Source organism: Eptatretus burgeri, chromosome 16 (assembly GCF_056783735.1).
Source record: "Eptatretus burgeri isolate ZD-2024b chromosome 16, Ebu_testis_v1, whole genome shotgun sequence".
Lineage (NCBI taxonomy): Eukaryota > Metazoa > Chordata > Myxini > Myxiniformes > Myxinidae > Eptatretus > Eptatretus burgeri.
The window spans coordinates 12,589,054-12,608,899 of record NC_140976.1 but is presented as its reverse complement, the minus strand read 5'-3'; the positions used below and the strand labels follow the sequence as shown (position 1 = coordinate 12,608,899).

The 19,846-nt window shown below is 44.4% G+C and overlaps 1 protein-coding gene across 7 annotated transcripts in view; it reads left to right on the top strand.

Moving 5' to 3' along the window:
* AK9 (adenylate kinase 9) overlaps positions 1–19,846 on the top strand; it is a 115,099-nt gene continuing 95,253 nt past the window's right edge. For 5 of the 7 annotated variants that reach the window (XM_085859490.1, XM_085859488.1, XM_085859492.1 and 2 more), the window contains exons 1-4: positions 1–147; positions 16,553–16,616; positions 18,388–18,440; positions 18,632–18,728. In XM_085859490.1, coding sequence (XP_085715616.1) covers positions 55–147; positions 16,553–16,616; positions 18,388–18,440; positions 18,632–18,728 — 307 coding nt within the window. In that variant the 5' untranslated portion in view covers positions 1–54. Of the gene's footprint in view, positions 148–1,131; positions 1,365–16,552; positions 16,617–18,381; positions 18,451–18,631; positions 18,729–19,846 lie in introns of those variants that run through there. The other 2 variants (XM_085859489.1, XM_085859493.1) reach the window with 2 other exon arrangements.

Below are 19,846 nucleotides of genomic sequence, written 5' to 3'. Positions count from 1 at the left end.
AACAACATTTCGCTCTACGTGCTTACGTCACGGCGTACAAACGCGAGCTCGTTCATGGAGAGCCACGGAAATCCGTACGGAGCAGAAGCGGCTGAATTAAGTTACCTTCTCACTAAACCACCGTGTTTTGTCGTGCTGGGAAAGCCTGTGAGTTTTTATTGGGTTCAAAAAAAATTGAATTGTTCGTTTTCCTCAGCACAGAGATTTGTAAACTCCGTTCGGTGGATCGTGAAGAGAAAGATGTGACGCTGACGGTGTTTGTGGAAATATATTTTTGCATAGTCCACTTTTTAAAAAGGCTCCTGAGGAAAATTGTCCGAATTTAGTGATTGAATTACCACAACGCCGCCTCCCCCCCCCCTTTTAAATTAATGTTTCACTGTAAGCCTTTTATTTTACATCCATTTATTTTTGGTTTTATCTCGGAAAGGGTTAATGATAAACTTTGGATAATTTTTTCTCCGTCTGGTCCGCCATGAAAACGCGTTTAAATTCGGTCGTGCACGCAGGCCGTGAAAAGAAAAATGGCGTTCGTCTATTTATTACGTATGAAACGTAACGTCAATTTAAGCTCCGCCCCTTGGTATGCTCCTCATTTGACTTCTCCCTTCCCTCTCCCCTCGCTCCACTGCGCTTCTTCTTCAATTTATTTCCGAATTTTTCTTCCCAATCCTCCCACGCTCTCCTCCCTCCCTTTCTGTCTGGACAATACAAAGTTGTGCGTTGGATGGCTTGACTTGACCAAGTCGTTTTCATTAAACCAGATGGTGATCGGTATACGAACTCCGAATAGAATGTGCAGTCAGGCGCTCCCTGCTAACCACATGACGCTGTTAGTTAGTGATTTATTTGTGAAAAATGCAAACGTAAGGTCATTTAAAATCATTTTTTTTCGAGATTCCTGAGCAATGAGACGCCTTCATGAACTCTGAAGCTGTTTTTTGTTTTGTTTTGTTTGTTTTTTTGAAATACAGGGTGAGTCACAAAAATGTACCTTTTTCATGAAAAATTTATTTCAAGAAATCTTAATCAGTAGAAATGTCAAACATTGTGGATTCGGTTGAGTAAGCATTCAAATTTGTTTGTTGCATGTATTTCGACATTTGTATTATTATTATTATGTTTTTGCAGGTAACCCATGGTGCAACAACAACAGAGAATGAAATCTTCAGTGTTGAGAAGAATGTCGAAGAGCCGAAATCGGTGATAGGAGTGAAGCCTGGTGTTGGCTTAGTGGTTCGGGTGGCGGCTTGGGATCCTAGGGTCCTGAGTTCAAGCCCCGTTGGCCGCTGAGTTAATATACACCAGGAGGTTGACTCAGCCTGTCATCCTTCCGAGGTCGGCAAATGAGTACCAGTGTACTGGTAAGGGGGACATTGCATCAGCGGCATAGCCGCGTCCCAACCAATGATGCAACCAGCAGCCACAGGCTGCACTCGATAGAGAGAGAGAGAGAGAGAGAGTGATAGGAGTGTAGAGTGCGTTCAGAAGACTATTCTCTAGATGTAATGCACCAACCTCGAAGACTCTATGTCATATAGTTTAAAAGTAGAGAGGAACAGGATCTGTGAGAAAAACACCAACGCAGGACACTCTGGACATCCGACGAACATTCACTCTCCAGTAACTGCAAACAATTGATGAAGTGATTGCGTGTAACTGGAGAAAATCAACAAGGTGCATTTTAACATGGAATTGGAGCGTCTCGAAGCAGTCATTTGAGTCTTAAAGTGTGATCTGAAGGCTTTCTCTTACAAAATTCAATTAATGCAGCATTTAACCTCGGATGATGAGCGGCGATGGCATGAATTTTGTGTGTGATTCATTCGGATTACTGATCAAGCAGGAATCAACATTGGTGACAATTTTCAATGACTAATGTCATGTTTACTTCAATGGTATGGTGAAAAAACAGAATTGTCAGTTTTGGGGCACGAAGAAACCAGCCCACTTTGAGTTACCGCTCCACTCCCCCAAAATAATGATTATGGTTTGGTTTCCATCATATTTACAGTCCATACTTTTTTGAAGATTAGGCTATTGAGGAAGAGGTGACTGTGACTGTGAATGTGAATGAGTAATGTTATGTACACTTGTTGAACACATTTTTCTGGAGTCGTGAGAAACGTTCCTCGTGCTTGGTTTCAACAGGGTAAAGTGACTAACTGCACATACAGTTAGTTCTCTTATCCATGCACTGGCTCAATGATCACTTTCCTGGCAGATTTGGATTTCCTTGCAGGCTTCCAAGATCTCATGACCTATCAACTTGAGATTTTTTTTTCTGGGGAAATTTAAGGGAAATGCTTGAAAAGAGAACCTAATGAACATTCCTGAACTCAAAGATACTGTAACGAGCATCATTTCCGGTGTCATCTGAAACACTTCATTCTGCCATCAAACGATTCCATAGTATCCGTAAGTGTGCAGAGCTTGGAGGATGACATTTCAAACATTTCTTGCAGTCAAACAAAACTTTTTATGAGTTCCCTTGTACATCATATAAATTATAAGGTCTTGCATGAAAAATAGCAGATTTAATAAACAATTTTAAATAGGAACATTTTTGTGACTAACCTTATATATTACATCTAATCGGTTTAATAATGTGTGTGTGTGTGTGTGTGTGTGTGTGTGTGTGTGTGTGTGTGTGTGTGTGTGTGCGTGCGTGTGTGTGTGTGTGTGTGTGTGTGTGTGTGTGTGTGTGTGTCCATCCGTCCGTCCTCCAAAACCATAAAACCTAGCAGCCTGAAACTTTGCATGCATATTAAGAAACCTCCAAAGAAGTGCAAGAGTGAAAATTGGATGTTTGGGTTAATTAAAACACCCCTTTTGATGATTAACGGCCTTATTTAATTATATCCTCATTCAGGCGATCCTTGGCCACCTCGCTCTCTGGGGTCTTAAGGCGTTTCCTGGGTAACCTCGCTGGGGTCTGAAGCCGCCATGTTTTTTGGCCTGCTGAACCATGCCTTGACTTGTAACAGGCTGCAACGATTTCTTAACGATAAAGCTTTTTTCCCCACTTTCCTCACTCATATTGAATGCCTGTTCATCATCGCTACGAATCGCTGGAAACATCGCTTTTGTAAGTACTATAGTTTTCAAATTAGGGGATTGGAGCGATTTCATGCATTGTATGATACGATTTTCCACAATCTACTCTCATGGAGTAATTAAAGTATATCATCAAAATATTATTTCGGTTTTGAGGATTGGATATCGTCCGGATTCAATAAATGTCGAATTCTGTTGTGAAATTTAATAATTTATGGATATAACGAGTCTTACAACAAAGCCGATATACATATTTACTTTAAGCAAGCAAAGTTATGTTCCCTCCTCCATAGATACACAAGAAAATGTGAAATTTCCAAAGCATTAAACTTCTTTTTCTACTGTTTGGAGAATTATATTGAGTGAACAAAAAATTTAGGAACATGCCAAAATTAACTAGCTTCATATTGAGCTGCATGATTTAATGCATTCACTGCTAGACCTCACACCCTGTCTCTCAGAGGGAATGCCTATCCATAGTGTCTGCCAGAACTGTGTGTATATATTTTGGAGGTTTTGTGAGGTGCTCTCTGGGGAATTAAAGCCAATCTGGTGAAAAATAGACATTAAAAAAAAAGGTTATAACGTTTGCGTGGGACTGCGCTATGTCCTTCTCAGCAAATCATTCATTCACTGTGGATGCTTTTGCCAACCACGTCATTCAGAGCAAGTGGTTCGCGCTTCATCCTCCTGAGCGAGTGGTTCATGCTCCGTCGCTCTGAGCGAGTTGTGAAATAACACGGAATTTCCGAGCTGTTTGCCGTATTGACGTGTCTTCTAAATTACTGAGCCAAATTTTTTTTCCACCCATCACATGCCACCGTTTATAAAATTAATGTTTGTGAACATATCCCTGAAACGTCTATGTAAATGCAACGTTGTTTTTCAGTGAAAACTACTCATGGTTCTTGGGTTGTTGCCGATATCAGCCAACCGTGTGTGTGTGTGTGTGTGTGTGTGTGTGTGTGTGTGTGTGTGTGTGTGTGTGTGTGTGTGTTATTCATAAAGTCTCTCTCTCTCTCTCTCTCTCTCTCTCTCTCTCTCTCTCTCTCTCTCTCTCTCTCTGTCTCTCTCTCTCTCTCACTCTATCTCTCTCTCTCTCTCTCTCTCTCTCTCGACATATCCAGACGGTGGTTATGTCTGGACGGTGTTTCTGGGCAGGATTTCTCTCTAGACTCATCCAGGCTGTAATTAACGCTTCACCGCATGTCTGCCTTTCCTTCCTCTGACCTCACACTATCTTCCTTTTCCCCACCCTTCCTCGATCCCCCACCCCTTCTCGCTCCCCCTCCCTCCTCTATCCTCTCTCTCCCCACTCTCTCTCTCTCTCCCTCTTCCACCCCCCCCCCTCTTTTCTTGGGTTGTTGAAAAGAGGGGGAGGGAGCAACAACCCCTCCCCCCTTTAGTATTCTCTCTCCCTCCTTAGTATTGTTTCTCCCTCCCCCCTTTCGTATATGCCTGGTGTTGGCTTAATGGTTAGGGTGGTGGGCTTTGGATCCTTGGGTCCTGAGTTCAAATCCCGCTCAGCTGTTGAATTAATACCAGGTGGGGTTAACTCGACCTGTCATCCTTCCGAGGTCGGCAAAATGAGTGCCAGCTTGCTGGTATACTGTGTCGGAGTGGCGACCCGTCCAGGATTGTGCCCAACAGCCAAGGAGATTGTTTGAGCAGCACCAAGACTCTACACAGAGTATGGTCCCAATCTCTTCCTCTCTTTAGTATTCCCATCAGCAAAGTGACGGGTGGTACTTGCAAGTTCACAAATATACACAAGCAGGAATAATATGCACACTCGCATATACACCCCTACATAGGCCAATAAACTTTGGCATTCCCTGTTTTTCCTTCTTTTTTTGAATACAAAGTGAAGGCTAATGCAAGAAGGAAGACACAGAACTGAAGATGAACTGCAGAGCTAACAGCACACCTTTCCCTGTGTAGTCTTGAGAAACAAAAACTATGGCAGGGTCTGCAAGTGGCAAATTTGATTGGTTGGGATGTGAAATACGGTAATATTTTGACCAAGTAGTGCTAAATGGAAGGGTTTTGAAAGTGTCAAAAAGGCAATTTGTGTTCTTCAATGTTCATGCATATAATTAAATTGATATAAAGGAAAGCTTTTTTTTTTTTTGAAGATTTAAGAAAAAAAACTTCGGGAATTTACAAGAGGAACAAATTTTAGACATGATCCGTGTCCTTGTCCCCTATTAGAGCATAGCTCGTTTTGCCTCATAGGCTTCAATAGACTGGGAAAAGGCAAGGAGCTATGGGGGTGAAGGAGAAGAGGTAGGGGAAAAGTAGGGGGTGTGAAATGTGGAAGAGAGGGGGAAGAGGGTGGAGAAAAGGGGAAGGTGGAGTTGAGAAATGGAAAAGGAGAGGTAAAAGATTGGGGGTGGGGGAGGGGGAGAAAAGAGGGAGTAGGGGGAAGTGAATGAGCAAAATAAATGCATGTTCCTTTCCAAGAAACTTTGACAAGTCGAGATAATTTGGCCCATCAAAGACTGTGCTAGTGTTGCCAACCTATGGTTGTGTGTGCTCTATCCTTATAAATGCTGAGGATCAAACAAGGAAGCAGCTCGTACCATTTTCAAGTCTTTGGTATGACTCAGCCGGGGGATAACCACCAACCTCCCAAACTCAGAGTGACGCTCTAACCATTATACCACCGAGTCTGGAAAGGGAAAGAATAAATGGGAAAGATTAGGTGGGAAGAAGAAAGGAAGGGAGGAGGAAGATAGAAGTTAGAAAAGGAGAAGGGAGGTGGGAAGATATGGAGAGGAGAAGGAAAAGAAAATGTAAGGAGAAGGGGAAGGAAAGGAGAACCAGAGGGGACAAAAGGAGAAGGGAGGAGGAAGAAAAGAAGGGAGAAGAGAAAAGGAGGGACATGTCCTTAATTTTGTATTGCTAAACCATTGGGACAGGCTTTTGGTCTGGTTGGCTTTGCAGGGAAACTCGTTTGTGAAGTCCACCATCCTGAGGAAGGCTGCGTGCCTGCATGTAGTCATTTGGGGCATGTGAAGGATCGGAAGGGCACACCACCTGTTCCTGCCAACAAGATGTGGGGCTGGGGGTGGTGTCCCCTCCTCCTTGCAGAATGAATAGAGGAGGAGAAGTATATGGTAAAGATGGAGGCGGGCCCTCTACCATTGGAGTCGGTGTGTGTCTGTGGATGTGGAATCATTGGTCGTGAGGCCCTCTGTGGGAGGGGGCTATGTGTATGAAACCCTTTGGCAAAAGTCAGAATTTGGTAGTGGCTTTGGCACCAGGAACTCTGGCATGGCAACAAATTGTGGGGGTATACTCTCATTGATGGATAACCTTGCGTGAAAAAAAATAGAAAGGCATGCGGAAAGTTGCGCAAGGGTTGTACCTCAGGGAAAAATAACTTGAAGGACGAATCTCCCTTGGATTCGGAGTTACCACCCTAACCCCCCCCCCCTCTCGCCCTTTCTTGTTTGGCAGCCTATCCAAGGGAAGGGGGGAGTCTGCTCTTGGATGTGAGGTCAGGAACAGCTGGGGGATATCGTAGACATCCTCAGGGGGAGGGGGTGATCTCCAAAGGAAGGAGAGGTGGAAACCACCTCCTTTCCTATCCTGAGATAGTGTATACACTGCCCATGGGCCTTGCTATAGCAAGTAATATGAATAGGTGGTTCTGTAGGACAGACTTTTGAGAAATAAAAGTCAAATCACTCTTGCAGGCTGCACGCTGATGCTTACATTTCAGAAATTTGTACACCGTGATCTGGGAGTTGGGACCCGATATAAAATAATGACTTGATCAACCAGGCCTTTATCAAAAGGATAACTGCAATTGCAGCTAAAAACTTAAAGACAAGATTAGTGAACATGAGAAATGCAAATTTCATGCAAGATTAAGAGTGTACAAACCTAACAAAATGAAGTCAAAGAGATGTATTTGTGGGGAGAGGGAAGGGGCACTGCAGAGTGGGAGACATTGTCCAAAGAACTTGTCCCCCACCTCAAAAATACATACAGGTACTGTAAACACGAGAGCAGCATTTACAATATGTAAGGCAAATCTGTCATTTATGATACACATTTAACAAGTACTACAGCTGCCATTTTTTTTGTCATTAATGGATTTTTTTCTGAATCCTACTTCACCCCCTCCTCCTGGTTAACAAAATTGTACCCTGGTTGTAATTATCAAAATTTGATGATATATATTTCATTGATGCAAAACAAAACCTCCAAGAAATAACACATCAAAACTGGTTTGATTTCTTTTTACATTTTAAAAAATTCCCTTTCACTATTTTAATGTTTTCTTCAACATGTGCATGGCTTATTACTGATTCAATATTTTATAATATACAGGTAGTGGACAAAAAAATTTAAACACCAATTTAAAGTCACTTATTTGGACGTTGGGCCAACACATGCAGCCAGTACGGCCTGTATGTACCGTGGCATGGAGTCCTCACTTAATTGGGTATTGGGCCACCATATGCAGCTAGTACGGCCTGTATGCACCGTGGCATGGAGTCCATCAGCATCTGGAATTCTGCAAGAGGGATGTAGCACCATTCTTTCATGAGAAAGTCAACTCACACCTGTTTGATGGAGGTGGAAAACTCTCAGGCATCGTTCCAGAATACCCCGTAAATGCTCGATTTGGTTCAGATCTGGTGACTGATAAGGCAATGGTATTGTTAAGGATTCGGCGGTGGGGGGATTCGAATGCCACCCAAGTCGGCTCCAATCCGTAGCCAGTTTGGGTTTTCGCACCCTTCTCTCGACAGCCAAATGTTGAATATTCGGCGTCACTTAACCACCGCCGTCTCCGGGGTTATAACGCCGGCTGTTTCGGCACAGGCCTCGGGTCACGCGCCTCGAATCGCGACACCAACGTACACCTGGACCTTATCAGTTGGGGGAATAGACCTCGGTTACAGACTGGTTTTGTCAGAGACCGAGCGAATTCTGCCAGTCTGTAACCATTTTGGTTTTATATCCAAATCGAGCGGATCGTTCCTCGGCACGGCAGGAACAAACCCAAAGCGGCAACTTCATACGAATCAGCCAGATTTATTGGGGACACATCGGGGAACACGACACAAGCAAAGCATTCACGACAATGTTATAATCAATCTATAACCCGTTCTTAACTAGGGAGTTACGGATTACGGGTTTCGAAAGGGACCTGAACGAGATAAACCTTAGACAACATGCAGACAAGACATGGACAGCATGCAGACAAGACACAGAGTACTTGGTGATGCTTCGTGGACGAGAGGAAAAGTGTCAAAGGCCCGAATGCGGCTCGTGACAAGCCGATGTCCATGGATTCGAGCACCCAAGCTCAAACGCCGCGTGGCAAAATGGCGGCGTCGTCCATTTGTCGCAGCCCTCATGCACGCAGCCTCGGCACGTTCAGACCCCGCGTAAGGTCAACGGCCCAAAACGAAAGATCTGTGGTATGCTCCAGCTGGCTTTTTACAAGGTCCAGCAAACAAGTCCAGGCCTGGCCTGTTCACCAGACAAAGCCAAATCGAGGTGTTGAGCTCCGCAGGCTGGGTCCGTGGCCGAGGAGGCACCGCCTGGCCAAAACCACTCCTCCACAAAGTCGATCGCCCGACTCGATGTGCAGGCCGCCTCTCCCACTGCCAAAATGGCAGACTCGACGCGCAGGCAGTTTCTCTTACTGCCAAATGGCAGACTCGGCACGCTCAGTTTCCCTCTCGCCTCTCGGCCGACTGCAGTTTCACTTCTCCTTTCCGGCACTCGCTCGCCTCTCAGTTTCACTTCCTCCTTTTCTTTTGGGGCGCACCCCTTTACAAAGCCGACAGACACTCAGGCTCAGTTACTCCCTCGGCAGATCCACCACTGCCTTTCCGGCGCTCGCTCGCCTCAAAGCCGACTGGCTCCTCCCTTCAGTTTCACTTCCTTCTCTAGGCCACTCCCCCTCAGAGCGCTGAGCGGGGACTATTGTCCGGAGAGAGGAAGGAAGAAGAAGAACCTCTCGGTCCACAACCAATGTACAAACAATAAACAGCCTCTTACACCTCCCGACACACATGTAACGTCCATTTACCGAAAACCTGGCTAAACATGCATTTAATGGGGGATCTGGGCTAATCCTATATTTAATAACACACTAAGGGCCATTTCTGCAACAATATATTGATAACATCAGTGTCCGGCTCATCAAACCATTGGGTGACCACACATGCTCTGTGGATGGGGGCATTGTCATCCTGGAGGACCCCTCCTGGCAGGAAAGAAATGCTGCAACATGGGGTGAAGATGATCACTCGGTATCAAAGTCGTGATTGGCATTGACCTTGTCTTCTAAGGGAATAACTACAAAAAACCAGGCTTGGAAAATGTGCCCCACAACATTACCGAACCACCAGAACCCTTCACTCTTGGAGCCAAGCGCTCAGAATTGTAGAGTTCTTTAGATTGGTTCCACATGTGCACTTGTTTGTTTGGCAAGAACATGATGAAGGATCATCTAACCATATCACATTTCTACACTGCTCAATAGTCCATTACCTATGCTCTTTGCACCACTGGACTAGCAAACATGCATTACCAGTTGTGATGAGCGGTTTGTGCACTGCAACGCGACTATGCTATCCCATTCTTTGGAGTTCTCCGCAGACCGTTTTTGATGAAACTGGCTGCTCAGCCCCCAGGTTGAAATTTACAGTCAATTGATCTGCAGTTGCTCGCCTGCTTTCCCTTGAACTTTAAATTAATGCAGGGATATCATGATCCTGGAGTATGCGCTTCCGCCCACTGTTGCCCTTTGCTGATGATGTCTTTCCCTCAGAGTTACATACCAACATCACCAAGGACACCATTAGGCCAAAAAAAAAATGTTGCATTGGCGTAACGGGTCACTGAAAAATAGGGTAGGTCGGTCGGGATCTTTTATTTTATTATTTTTTTTTTTTTCCTAATAAATCCCTCCCAAAATCTCCCCCGACTCGAGTACCACCCTTTTTGTCGGCGGGTTCTGTCCGAAACACTTCCGGGTTTTTGCGATCGCGATCGCAATCAACAAGATACTTGAAAACGATAGCAAAACAACAAAAATAGCAATAAAATAGGGTCGGCAAAATTTTTCGATAGCAAAAAAACAAAAAAAAAAACATAGGGTCGGCGGAATTTTTAGGGTCGGGCGGGTTACGCCAATGCAACATATTTTTTTTTTTGGCCTTACTCATGCACCATCAAGAAGTGGAGCTGTCTCACTGAAGCTCCTGCCAAACACGCGCCAACAATCACCCCTCTTTCAAAGTCACGAAGGTTTTTATGGCCTCAGCCTTTTTTAATTAAAATAAATAAATAAATAAAATAACAAAAATTGAAAATGCAAAAATCCAACAATAAATCAAAACAACAATAAACCAACAAGGGAAGCAAAGACTAAACAAAACAAGAAATCACTCGCATAGCTCTGTGAGCAGGAGCGGAAGGTGTGCCCCGGTGAAGCACAAAGGTTGCATCCCACTTGAGAGGTGCAATGTTCCCTTACATATCCGAGCTGGCCATATTGCAAGCAAAATTGTTCTTTGCACCCAGAGATGAGGTGGCCCACTTGTCCGCATCTGTGGCATACTTTTGGCTGACCCACAAAAAAAAACTTGCCATGGTCCATCCCAATGACTATCCCATTAAGACATGAGTGACCGTGCCATCCTCTGATTCAGAACTGAATGCAATGCTGCCGAGCTCCAGTCCTTATACCCAGACTATTCTAGATAAACCATGATGGGTTTTTCACTTCAACATAACGAGACAACCAGTATTTTTTTTTTTGTAATTGTATATTGTCGTGGCTCGTATGAAAGCTAACACACAACAAGGGGGGGCAGAAGACAAGAGGGGTGGGAGAGGGAAGGACAAAACAGTGGGGAACAGAGACATTAGGAGATCTATGGAAGGGAGAGGGATGGGGTGGGGAACACGGGGTGTACAAGATGTACACTACAGGGACTTTCAGGAAGGAAAGCAGGGAATTTGAAGGAGGTGGGTTTGGCGTGGATTAACGGGAGTAGAAAGATTGTGGTTTTGGATGGGGGAAGATAAGAGGATGTGGTGAACAGATGTTTTGAAGGCCTGGAGGGAAGAATGGGATTGAAGAGAGTGTGGGAGTTTATTCCAAAGGCAGGAAAAAAAAGAGGAATGAAACAGTGAAGGTGAGTAGAGATTCATCATTTTGGTAGTTTTACCAGAAGGGGGTTGCTGGCGGACCTTGAGCGCCTTGCAGGAATATGGGGGGGAGGGGGACATATCACAGTCAGAGCTGGGAGGGGCGAGACCGGGGAGGAGACGGTAGAAGACAGAGGCCACTGACCTGCCCGTGGTGAGAAAATGAGAGGCCCAAATACTCAACCTCACTGCAGGAGATACCAATGATCCTAAATGCTTTGGTTTCCACAGCGTGAAACCGAGAAAGGTGAGAGGCAGGAGCACCAGTCCAGACGGGAGAGCAGTACTCCATCAGTATTTCACATCGTAATCCGATATGCTCTCATTGTAGAGGCGGACTGTCATGAACCCCTCATGGTCAGGGAGGGTATTGACTGCCCAATCAGCCAGAGAACCAGCTGACTGAGCAGTCATCCACACACCCAGAACTTGGCAGGCCTTTCAGCAGACTGAAAGGACACATCAAATCCATGGGCCAAGGAGATGAGGCAAAAAAAATTCTCAGCCTTGAGCCCCAATATGTCTAACAAAACTGTCCGCCCAAATACCTCACTCGTCGGCAGGGCTCCTTTCTTGGAAAACACGAACCTGATGCAGTTATGGTGCCTGCTTGCCATTTTGGGCTCTTGGACAGTGTGGAGACAACACTAGGAGAGGGGGGTGGGAGGGAGAGAGGTGGTAGCGGGGAAGCGTGAGGCCTACCAGACAGGAGTTTTGTTGGGGAAAAGCAGGAAGGGAAAGACAAATGAAAACATCGGACTAACAAGACAAAAAGTATAAGGTAAACAAATAGATGAGATAGGGGGGAAATAAAGGACACAGAACAAACACAACGAGGCAAACGAGCTGCTAAAAAAAAGGAGAGACAAAAACTCATCACTGAGGTTTTCTCCTCTTGCAGCCATGCCAGCCATCATACTAGGCCTGTGCAGAATTTTTATTCATGACACTAAGCATGCCGGGATGTTATTTGCTCAATTAACACATGTGCCACACCCGTTTGAAAGCCATTGCTTTCAATATACTTGGTGTCCCTCATTTACCCAGGTGTTTCCATTTTTGGCCCACTACCTGTATTAATAATCATTCACAAAGTCACTTTTCCTTATGTTTGAGGCGAAGAGTTTTAGATGAATTTGGAACAACACCTGAATTATTCTCGACGAACTCTCTTTGAGGTTGATTACTTAAAAAAAAATTGTATTCCATTGTCACTTTGTTCACACATGAAGAATGTTTGCACAGTTACTTTTATCTTTCATTTCATGAATGGCTTTCTCTTGTTATCTTGCCAAAACGAAGTTTTTGCAGGATGTGTTAGTCAGCTTGTATGTTTTTTTTGTTTTGTTTTGTTTGTCTGTAATCACGTATAAAAAATTCTGCAGAGCACAGTTATCATTGGAAATTTTTGTAACTTCGCATATCAGAGGCCTATAGAGGTCCCTTTCAGTGCACAAAATTTTGAAGGTCAAGGTCAAAGGTCAAGGTCACTTTGTCGCAAATCAGGGGAGTCGACGAAACCCTTATTTTTTGAGTAATTTGGATCGGATCGTCTTCAAACTTCATGGGAATATAGTTCATGGTCTGGCGCTCAGCTGATTAATTTTTGGTGGCGATTGGCCTTGACCTTCATGGTTAGCACCTGAGGTCAAACATATTTGACCCCAAGGTCAAATTTTGAAATCTTAGATACCATATCGAGTAATACCTCATATGAAAGCGCTTGATAAGTGTTTTCCAGATCTGTCAAAAGTTTGACGCTATGACATCATTTGATGACTTCATGACGAAAAAACGGATTTTTCATGAAAATTTTATTTTTTTGTTTGTCTGTAATCACGTATAAAAGGTTCTACAGAGCACAGTTATCATTGGAAATTTTTGTAACTTCGCATATCAGAGGCCTATAGAGGTCCCTTTCAGCACATAAAATTTTGAAGGTCAAAGGTCAAGGTCACTTTGTCGCAAATCAGGGGAATCGACGAAACCCTTATTTTTTGAGTAATTTTGATTGGATCGTCTTCAAACTTCATGGGAATATAGTTCATGGTCTGGCGCTCAGCTGATTAATTTTTGGTGGCGATTGGCCTTGACCTTCATGGTTAGCGCCTAAGGTCAAACATATTTGACCCCAAGGTCAAATTTTCAAGTTTTAGGAACCATATCGTGTAGTACCTCAAATTGAACACCTCGATGAGTGCTTTCTAGATATGTCAAGCTTGAGACATTATGACGTCATTTGGTGACGTTATGAGGCAAACACATATTTTTCATGGTTACTCTGTAGAACGATTCTCATCGGAATCTCTCGTCGGCAGATATTCCTCAAGGAGTCGCGCCTGGTGAATAGCAGCTCTGTTCACCTCAGTGTGACCTTAAAGAAGTCACACGTGGTCACCTTTTGGCAAGATACGGGTCACCCTGAGGGTGACATTGGTTTATTCTTATATTTTAACTAGCTGAAGTTAAATTTCATGTGGCCGGCGATGCCCGGGGAAATTCAATGCAATGCTCTAATTACCTAAATTTGTGTTATTGAAAACAAATCACTTCAACCTCAACCTACAATCTTCATAATGCATTTTACTCGATCCCTCCTGGGGGGGGGGGGGGAAGCAGGCAGTGTATAAGCAGAAGACCTGATCGAGGCCTGAAGGTCAATTGTCTATTTTTATTTGGGGTCAATATATATTTTTAATCAAACATAGCCCTTGACCTTCCTTTGGATGAAAGAAGAGGCCATTCAAAGTTTGGTCGCACTAGTTCCTGTAGGGTCCAAATGCATAAACGAACAAACAAACAAACTTTCTTCTTTATATATTAGAGAGCAGAATAACCACTGTCTGGGTGGTCCGAGTTTGCGCATTACTTGCTGATCGGATCGTCTTCAAACCCAGTCTGGGTTTTGGAAGAAGACTATAGATGTTTGTGTGGCGTGCACTTAAAGCGTTGTAAATGGTCTAAACTCTAAAGGTTACATTCCAATCGTAGTCCGCGTCTCAGGGCTCGAAAGGGTCAAATCTCTCAAGTATGTAAGAAGGGTCTAAAAAGGTCCAAGTGGTCTCAAGCTCGAAATGGTCAAGGGTCCAAGGTGTCTAATCTCTCTTAAGGGTCTTCAGGGTTTTAAGGTCTTAAAGGATCTTCATCCTTTGAACCCTGGTGGCCATTTTACCAGCCGCTATTCAAACCTCTATATACCTGAGCAGCCAGATTTTTTTTCAGGGAGCCGAAGGTCCAAGGAGCTCAGGGTTCAAAGGGTTAAGAGTCTTATGGGTCTTTGGAGTCCAAATGGTCTTTGAGGTCTTATGGGTCTTCAGGTTATTTGTGGTCGAAAGGATCTTAGAGGTCTTTCAGTGTCTTAAGGGTCTTGGGGTCTTAAACATCTTGGGGGTCTTAAAGGGGCTTCAAAGGGCTAAGGGGGCTCAACAGTTGAGCTTTGGTCAAAGGGTCAAATGGTTTAAAAGGTACATTGTAATAGTATGTAATTAATAGAATATGTTTAGTCAGGGTGCAACTGACACTCAAACAGTAAGTAATTTATCGACAGATAGTCACATTGCTTCACAGATGGCTTCACGGACTGATTGGGTCTGAGGGGTCTCAAGGGTCTTTGAGGTCTTAAAGGATCTTAAGGGCCTTTGGCATCTTCAGGGTCTTTGGGGTCTAAATGGTCTTTGCAGTCTTAAAGGGTCTTATGTGTTTCAAGGGTATTTGAGGTCTTAAAGGGTCTTCAGGATCTTCGAGGTTTTAAAGGGTCTTTGGGGTCTTCCTGGGCTTAAAAGATCTTCAGGGTCTTCAAAGGTCTTTAGGGTTTGGGGTCTTAAGGGTCTTACATGTTTTTAGGAGTCTTAAGGGTCGTGGGGGTCTTAAAGATCTTGGGGGTCTTTAAAGGTCTAAGGGGTCTCAACAGTCGAAAGGGTCGAAAATTTTAAAAGGTACATTGCAATAGTATGTAATTAATACACATATGTGCAGTCAGGGTGCAACTGACGTTCAAACAGTACATAATTAATAGATATACAGTTGTATGGCTTCACAGATGGATGGAGACTTAAGGGTCTTCGAGGTCTTACACGGTGCTTGGGGTCTTAAAGGTTTAAACTGTCTTATAAGGTCTTAGAGATATTTGGGGTCTTCAAGGTCTTTTGGGTCAAAAGGGTCTTTAAAGGCTGAGGTGGTGGATCAAAATACCCTTCAGATAATCCCTGGGTCGGACTTGGTCTGTGTGCCAAATGTGTTGGTTGGCGGCCCAGCGATCTTTGTAAAAAATGCGAACATACAGATGACAAATTGTATTTATTAGACGAGCAAAAGTATCCAGCATTGCCGGGCATCGCGGGGTCCCTCCTCCCGCCCCTCCTCCAGCCCTTCCTCTCCCTCCTCCCACCCCACCCCTTCTCTCCAGACTCTCACCGCACCCCACTCCCCCTCTAGACTCTCATCCCACCCCTTCCCCTCCTTCCACGCACCTCCACCCTTTCTCTCCCTCCTCCCACAAAGGTACCCAATGTTGCCTGGTAATGCCGAATCCCTCCTTCCACCCCTTATCCTCCCACCTCTTCCTGCCTGTGAAATTAATCACCCTGCCTATGAAACACCTGGATGAAGGTTTATAGCTGGGTTGTGATTCAAACCCAGGCTAGGCAGCTTAGAGCGAGGGTGTGTACTTGTTGGCCATCTTGCTGTGGACTGGGGATGCATTGCTTTGTAGCCACTGAAAACATTTTTCAATTCTTTCTCGAACTCGTAGTTCGCTTTACTCGGTCTAACCCTCCAATTTATTTTACCTTCCAAACTCCAGGGATTTCCCCACCGATAACCAGTCGTAGTCTCCACACCCACTGCTTTGAATTAACAAGCCCAGTTCAGATGCATCATCTTCCTCACCCAGGCACAGAGCAACGCGCAGCGACATAGAGCAATTTAGAGGACTTCGAGCAACTGCAGGAGCTTTCAGCTGCTCTAACATTATTTTCGTTGCATACAATGAACTTACATTTTTGTCAGATTCGTTAATCTTTTCTTCACTTCTTCACTCCATCCTGACAATTTTCATATAATTGTCGGAACAGTTGAAAACGTTAAGTTTACGAAAAAGTTCAGTTCAAAAGGGATGTTTAAATTTACCCAAATACCCACTTTTCATTCATGCACTCACTTGGAGTTCCCTTAGTATGCATGCTCGGCTTCGTGGTTTTGGAGCTATGGAGGGGATATACACACTAACTGACTGACACACACTAACATTTATTATTATAGATTAACCTCATTTCACTGTCTTTCACCTCACGACTGCCTTTTCCCACAGGGCACCGGCGCTCTGACCCTCGCAACAGGGCTGGTGAATGCTCGAGGCTGTGTGCTCATTGAAGGTGCAGTCCAATAATGCTCCTTTAGTATGGTTATTGTACTCTCAGATGAACACACGTTTGCTCATGCTTGTATTTCACCATTTAATAGTCAATCTAGAACTCAAATGCCAAGTCTCTTAGTCTCGGCCGAGGTGGCTTAACAATGCAATTTTGTGTCAGGTCGTTTGTCCGAAGGGTTGAACAGAGACTTACATAACTTGCAGCAATCTTTGAAATTCTTCATCTTCTGTAGTGATATTGCACGCGTTGCTATGTGCCATCGCTCATTGCTGTGCCACCATGCATTGCTCTGTTTCACTGTGCGTTGCTCTGTGCCACCATGCATTGCTCTGTTTCACTGTGCGTTGCTCTGTGCCACCATGCATTGCTCTGTTTCACTGTGCGTTGCCCTGTGTCACCACACATTGCTTTGTGCCGCCGTGTGTTGCTCTGTGTCACCACACATTGCTTTGTGCCGCCATGCGTTGCCCTGTGTCACCACACATTGCTTTGTGCCGCCATGTGTTGCCCTGTGTCACCACACATTGCTTTGTGCCGCCATGTGTTGCTCTGTGTCACCGCACATTGCTTTGTGCCGCCGTGTGTTGCTCTGTGTCACCGCACATTGCTTTGTGCCGCCGTGTGTTGCTCTGTGTCACCGCACATTGCTTTGTGCCGCCATGCGTTGCTCTGTGTCACCGCACATTGCTTTGTGCCGCCGTGTGTTGCTCTGTGTCACCACACATTGCTTTGTGCCGCCATGCGTTGCCCTGTGTCACCGCACATTGCTTTGTGCCGCCATGTGTTGCTCTGTCACCGCACATTGCTTTGTGCCGCCATGCGTTGCCCTGTGTCACCATACATTGCTCTGTGCCGCCGTGTGTTGCTCTGATAACATCCAAAAAAATGATAACTCGAGAACGGAAGAAGCTACCAATGTCAAATTACACGACGTGATTCAGGAGGGTGGTGGGTAGCACTGATTAGATTTTGGTCAAAATCGGTCAAAGGTCAAGGTCACAGTGAGGTCAAACATCCAAAACATTCGATTTTTGAATGTTTGGTACAGAATCATCGTAGAAACTTCTGGTTTGCGTCGCCACCTTCTCTCGAGACAGCTTTTATTAGACAAGGTCAGAGGTCAAGTTGACGATTTCGTAAGTACCAGTCTATGACTGCTTGTTTGTTTGTCTGTCTGTCTGTGAGGAGGATATCTCAAAAAGTTATGGACAGATTTGGACAAAACTTGGTGGATACGTTGGGTGTGTGACATGGACGAATTGATTCGATTTTGGTGAAGATCCTGATCTAGATATGATAAAAATTTTTTAATCTTTTAAGTGATTTTTCACTATTGAGAAATGGGGTGAAAAATGATATATAGCATGATATTTCAATTATTTGTGGATGAGTTGGGAATGTGACAATAACAAGATGATTACATTTTCGTTAATGTCCGGACGCAGATCTGGCCTAACCGTGGGATACAAAACATAAACTGTTCAGCTTGGCAGAGGTATGTGCTCTACCTTGTTCCGGTCTAGTTTTGTGATGTAATCCTCAGATGAAAGGTCATGACAGACAGTGAGGCCAAAGAGTTCTTGGGATTGCACCTCTTGCAGTGGCTGTTCAATGAAGTACATTTGATCGTTTTATTGCTGATCCTTGGGGAGTTCCTTTTCCTCTTGCTTGATTGTTTTTTTTCATTTATTGCTGAAGAACAAGTGTACATGTGTAAGTGTTTTTTTTTTGATGTTCAAAATTCATATATTCTGCTTTGTTCACCTTTAAGCTGAAGAAGTTATTTCTCGGAACATTGCAACGAAAACCCAAACCGGCTTGAAGGTAGGATGGAGTGAGTATTTTGCATCAATTTTAATTGACAGGAACCTGGAACCAGTGGACAAATGTGACCAGTGGCTTCTTTCTGTTTTAACTTGGTTCCTTCAATCCATTGTGAAGTGAGTAATTGTGATCTTGGTTTCCAACATCACCTTAATTTTTTTTTTTATTACCGTTACTTTTAATTGAAACAGCTTCAAGAAGCCCTGTTGAAGGGCCAAAGTGTTTCACAAAAGGAAGTTGTTGAATTACTAACAGAAGCTGCGAGCTCTTCGGAGGTTGCTTACTATGGTGAGTAATTCTGTTCGCGTTGTGTTTGAAACCTGTCGGCATCATCAGGATTTGAAATGGTTTAAGCAAGTTGACTTTAGAGTTAAGATGAATTAAATAACTAAAGAAAGAAAATGAAGATTGTCATATTCAAGTTCACTATAGAACAGCACTTTTCACTTAGCCAGATTAATTATGCCCATCTGCATCCACTTGACCCTCCATTCAGATTTTCTTTGAATGAACGTACGTAGGAGTACACTTTTGATTCATCTGTTTGACCATCGACTCCTTGCATTCATTCACTTTTGGTCTAATCAAACTTCTTCATAGACATTAGAAACTACAGGGACTTTCAGGAAGGAAAGCAGGCAATTTGAAGGAGGTGGGCTTGGGGTAGATTCATGGGTGGAGAAAAGATCATGGTTTTGGATGGGGGGAAGATAAGAGATGTTGGTCAACAGCTGTTTTGAAGACCTGGTGTGAAGAGTGCGATTGAAGAGAGTGTGGGAGTTTATTCCAAAGGTGGGAAAAGAGGACTCACAGAATGAAGGTGAGCGCAGTGTTTCTTGATTTTCGGAGTTTCATCAGAATGGGGTTGCTGGGAGACCTTGATCGCCCTGTGGAAATATGGGGGGGGGACAGATCGCGGACAGAGCAGGGGGGACCAGAGAGGAGATGGTAGAAGGCAGAAAGAACACCGACCTGCCTGTGGTGAGAGAGTGAGAGACCCAAAGACTCAGTTTCATCACGAGATATACCAATGATCCTAAATGCCTTTGTTTCCACAGCGTGAAGCCGAGAAAGGTGAGAGGTGGGAGCACCAGCTGAGAGGGGAGAGCAATACTCCACCAGGCTGTGGATGAAAGCTTTGTACATGATCAGGATCAGGTGCGTCAAGGAAGGACTTTGCACGACGGAGGATGCCCAGTCGGCGACTGGCTTTGGAGGCTATCTTGGAAATGTGGCTTTCCCAGGAAAGATCATGGCAGATAGTGAGACCCAGAAGCTTGAATGAAAGGACTTCTTCAAGAGGTTTGTTGAGAAAGTGGATTGGGGGGGGGTGGGGGAAAGTGGATTGGGGGGGGTGGGTTCCAGATTGTCCTTTCGGAGAGACATCGTGACAGTGTGAGATTTGT